Genomic DNA, 5019 nt, shown 5'->3' on the forward strand with positions numbered 1-5019 from the left:
GCGATCGCGGAGCAGGTCTAGCGATCGCAAAGGAAGAGGAATTTTGTTCTTCGCGTTCACAATGGGGCGTCGCATTCACGAAGGTTTTGTGTTAAGTGGCCTTCGCGTTCGCGATCGGAGCTTCGCTGAGGAAGACAGGTCGGGCATTAACCGGCAATTGGCCTTCGCGTTCACGTGAAGGTGACCGCGTTTGGGTAGGCATGGAGTTTGTTGTTCATTCCGTTCGCGAGCTGTACATCACGTTTGTGATGGATATTTATGGGGTTGGAGCTGGTTGTACTTTGTGAACGCGAGGCTTGGGCCATGTTCGTGAAGGGTATCACTGGGTAGATTTTTAAAGACTTGTATTTTGGGACTTTGACCCATTATTTTATATTTTGAGCCCTAAACTTGGAGAGGAGTAATTTTTGAAGGGAATTTTCACACAAAGCAAAAGGGTAAGTGATTTCTACTTGACACTGTATCATGGGATAGTTGTAGTTGAATTATTACTATTGATTTAAGATATTTAATTATTCCTCTATTGAGACTATTTAGTTTTGTTATTTGAGTTACTACTATTATTTAATTGTTGGCTTGCCTAGCAAGCAGTGTTAGGCATCGTCGCGTCTCTGGTGAGAGTTTGGGTCGTGACAAGTTGGTATCAGAGCATTAGATTGCTTATATCTCACGAGTCATGAGCAAGTCTAGTAGAGTCTTGCAGATCGGTCGAAGAAATCTTTACTTATCTTCGAGAGGCTACAGGACTGTCACGAAACTTCATTTTCTTTCATTCTCTGTCGTGCGTATTTGATTATCCTTAAGTTTGAATCCTTGATTTTATATTCTCTCACTGATGGTGAGGATGCGTTCGCTGGTACCCTAGGCTAGGGCCGCGATAGGTCGGGTCGAGCCCCTACTTGTGCAGCTGTTGTTGACCCACCGATAGATCCTGTTAAGGAGCAGGTGCACGATTATGTGGAGACGGAGGTACCGGCTCAAGTTCCCCAAGACTTATTTGTTTTGCTAGTTGTTCAGGATGCCTTGATTTGCATGGTTGGTTTGTTCGATATTTTGGCTCAGGACGGGGCGTTTCCTCCTGTTCCAGCTACTTTCCAAGTAGGGGGAGCACAGACTCCAGCTACCCGTACATCAGAGTAGGTAGCCCATGGTTATCAGACTATTGACATGTTACCAGTTGGGAGAGTTCAACCTACTATTGCCGCACAACCTTAAGATAGGCTCGCGATGTCTAATGAGGAGCTAACGAAATCAGATAAATATACCAAGCTACATCCTTCTCACTTCACTGGTATGCCTTTCGAGGATGCTCAGGGATTCTTAGACTGTTTCCATGAGATATTGCACAATTTGGGACTAGTTGAGTCCACTAGAGTTACTTCACCGCCTTTCAGATGTAGGGTCCGACCAAGAAGTGGTGGTAGGTTTATGAGGAGTGGTGGTAGGGTTTTTGGTGGTGGTAGCCTTTCAACTCCTCTTACATGGGCTCAGTTCTCTAGAGTCTTCATAGAGTATTTTGTACCATGCACCAGGAAAGAAGAGCTGAGGAGGCAGTTTGAGTACCTACAATAGGGTGATATGTTAGTTATTGAGTAGAAGATGAGGTTTACAAAGCTGTCTTGTCATGCTATTACTTTGGTTCCAATTGAGGAGGAGAGAATGAACAGATTCATTGAGGGTCTTCACCCTAGTATTCCCATTCTATGGCTAGAAATACTAAGACCGAGACTCTATTACATTAGGTGGTTGAGATAGCGCATCGTATGGAGCGCATCCGCATCGAGACTGGAAAGATGATGCGGGGTAGGGACAAAAGGTCCCGATATTCAGGTAGCTTCAGTGGTGCCTCATCTGGAGGCCGAGGTCGATTTGCAAAAGGCCAGTCCAGCAGGCCAGTTTATTATTCACCACTACCCAGCCAAGGAGTTTCAGTTCAGTCTTCATTCAGTGAACTCCTAGATCAGAGCTCTTTTCGAACTCTATCAGTTCAAGGTTAGTCGGTACTGGATTCTTCTAGCGACTATTCTTGTTCAAGGGGACTGACTCAGGCCCCGCAGTCATTTACTATCAGAGGTTACTATGAGTGTGGGGAGCTGGGGCACGTCATGAAGTATTGCCCCTATCTTTGTAGAGGGCCAATGCAGCAGGGAGGTCTGACTATGATCCCCGCACCAGTTTCTACACCAACTTCTCAGCCTGCTCGTGGTGGAGGTTATTCGGGATGTGGTCATCCTAGATGGGGAGCTCAAACTAGTAGAGGTCAGGCCAGATGCTATGCCTTGCCAGAGAGGACTGAGGTCATTGCTTCTGATACAGTGATTACATATATTTTTTCTGTGTATCACAATGATGCTTCAGTATTATTTGATCCCAGTTTTACGTATTCATATGTGTCATCATACTTTACTTCTTGGCTAGGTATGTCTTGAGGTTCTCTTGATGCTCATGTGTATTTGTCTACACCCATTGGGGATTCTATTATAGTGAATGGAATTTATCGATCATGTGTGGTTACTATTTGTGGTTTTGAGATGCGAGCAAACTTCCTATTATTGGATATGGTGGATTTTAATGTGATCTTGGGTATGGACTGGTTATCTACGTACTAGATTATTCTTGATTGTCATGCTAATACCGTGACGTTGACAATGTCAGGGTTGCTAAGGCTGGAGTGGAAGGGTTCTATTGGTTGCACTCCTAGCAGAGTGATTTTATTCTTGAATGCTCAACGGATGGTGGACAAGGGATATTTGGCGTGTCTAGCTTTTGTCAGATATCTTAGTGCTGATACTCCTACTATTAAGTCAGTTTCAGTAGTAAGAGAGTTTTTGAATGTGTTCCCAGCAGACCTACTGGGCATGCCATCCGACAAGGATATTGATTTCGGCATTGATTTGGTACTAGGAATGCAACCTATCTCCATTCCACTGTATCGTATGGATCCAGTGAAGTTGAAGGAGTTGAATAAACAATTGAAAGAGTTGCTAGATAAGGGGTTCGTCAAGCCTAGCGTTTCACCTTGGGTGCACTGGTGTTATTTGTTAAGAAGAAGGACGGATCTATGAGAATGTGTATTGACTATCACCAGTTGAACAAGATGACCATCAAGAACAGGTATCTACTGCCGCACATTGATGACTTATTTGATCAGCTTTAGGGTGCTAGGTCGTTCTCTAAGATTTACTTAAGGCTGGGGTATCACTAGTTGAAGATCGGGACTTCAGACATCCCTAAGACTGCATTTCAGACTCGTTATGGCATTATGAGTTTTTGGTAAGGTCGTTTGGGTTGACTAATGCCCCAGCAACCTTTATGCATTTGATGAACAATGTGTTTCAACCTTATTTGTATTCTTTCATCATTGTGTTCATTGATGATATATTGGTGTATTCCCGTAGTAGGGAGGAGCATGAGCAGCGTTTGAGGATTGTGCTTCAGACTTTGAAGGTGAAGAAGTTATATGCTAAGTTCTCCAAGTGTGAGTTTTGGTTAGACTCGGTAGCATTTTTGGGTCATGTGGTATCCAATGATGGGATCGAGGTAGACCCGAAGAAGATTGAGGCAGTTCGGAGTTGGTCCAAACCTTCTACTACTACAGAGATTAGGATCTTCTTATATTTGTCTAGTTATTATCGTCGCTTCGTGGACAGTTTTTCATCTATTGCAGTCCCTTTAACTAAGTTGACTCAGAAGGGTGCTCTGTTTAGGTGGTGAGATGAGTATGAGGAGAGCTTCCATAAGCTCAAGACAACCTTGACTACAGCTCAGTGTTGGTTTTGCCTTTAGGATCGGGGTCATATACGATTTATTATGATTCTTTGAGGGTTGGCATTGGTTATGTGTTGATGTAGGATGATGGAGTGATTGCCTACGCATCATGCTAGTTGAAGCCCATGAGAAGAATTGCCCAATGCATGATTTAGAGTTGGCAACTATCATACACGCGCTCAATATTTGTAGGCATTAATTATATGGCATGTTTTGTGAGGTGTATATGGATCACCAGAGTCTTCAACGTCTATTAAAGAAAAAGGATTTGAACTTGAGGTAGCGGAGGTGGTTGAAGCTATTGAAGGATTATGATATCACCATTCTTATCATTCGGGAAAGACCAAGGTAGTAGCAGACGCCTTGAGTAGAAAGGCGGAGAACATGTGGAGTTTAACATTTATTCCGGTCGGGGAGAGGCCTTTAGCTATAAATGTTCAGAATTAGCCAACAGATTTGTGAGATTGGATTTAGTGGATACTAGCAGAGTGCTTACTTGTGTTGTATCTCAGTCGCCTTTGTTTGAGAGCATCAAGTCTCGCCAGTATGATGATCCCCACTTGCTTGTCCTTAAGGACACAGTGCATCGAGGTAGTGCTAAGGAGGTGACTATTAGTGATGATGGCACGTTGCGACTTCAGGGTCGGATTTGGGTTAATAATGTGGATGGGTTAGGGGAGTTGATCATTGAAGAGGCTCATAGTTCGTGGTATTCCATTCACCCGGGTGCTGGGAATATGTATTGTGATTTGAGGCAGCATTATTAGTGGCATATAAAGAAGAAATACATTGTTGGATATATTGCTTGATGTTTAAATTGTCAGCAGGTCAAGTATAAGCATCAGAGACCTAGTGGGTTGCTATAAATATTGAGACGTCAGAGTGAAAGTGGGAGTGTATCACTATAGACTTCGTGGTAGGGTTGCCGCGGACATTGAGAAAATTTGACGCAGTTTGGGTCATTATGGACAAACTAACCAAATCTTCACATTTCATTCCAGTCATGACTTTTCACACTTCAAAGCATTTAGGTAAGATCTACATCCTGGAGAATTTTCGCTTGCATGGTGTACCTGTTTCTATCATCTTGGACCGAGGTAGTCAGTTTACATCGCATTTCTAGAGAGCGGTTCAGCATGAGTTAGGCATGTAGGTTGGGTTGAGCATCACTTTTCACCCTTAGACGGCCGGGGAATCCGGTTAGACCATTCAGATTTTGGAGGATATGTTAAGGGCCCGTGTCATAGATTT

The 5019-nt window shown here is 43.5% G+C and overlaps 1 protein-coding gene across 1 annotated transcript; it reads left to right on the top strand.

Moving 5' to 3' along the window:
- The first annotated feature begins 2105 nt into the window (after positions 1-2105).
- On the top strand, positions 2106-4535 carry LOC138899050 (uncharacterized). The gene is made up of 3 exons (XM_070185164.1): positions 2106-2418; positions 2656-3023; positions 4281-4535. Exons 1-3 carry the CDS (start codon positions 2106-2108, stop codon positions 4533-4535), a joined length of 936 nt encoding a protein of 311 aa, XP_070041265.1.
- Positions 4536-5019: the final 484 nt, after the last annotated feature.

The sequence above is a fragment of the Nicotiana tomentosiformis genome, chromosome 9 (assembly GCF_000390325.3).
Source record: "Nicotiana tomentosiformis chromosome 9, ASM39032v3, whole genome shotgun sequence".
Taxonomy (NCBI): Eukaryota; Viridiplantae; Streptophyta; class Magnoliopsida; order Solanales; family Solanaceae; genus Nicotiana; species Nicotiana tomentosiformis.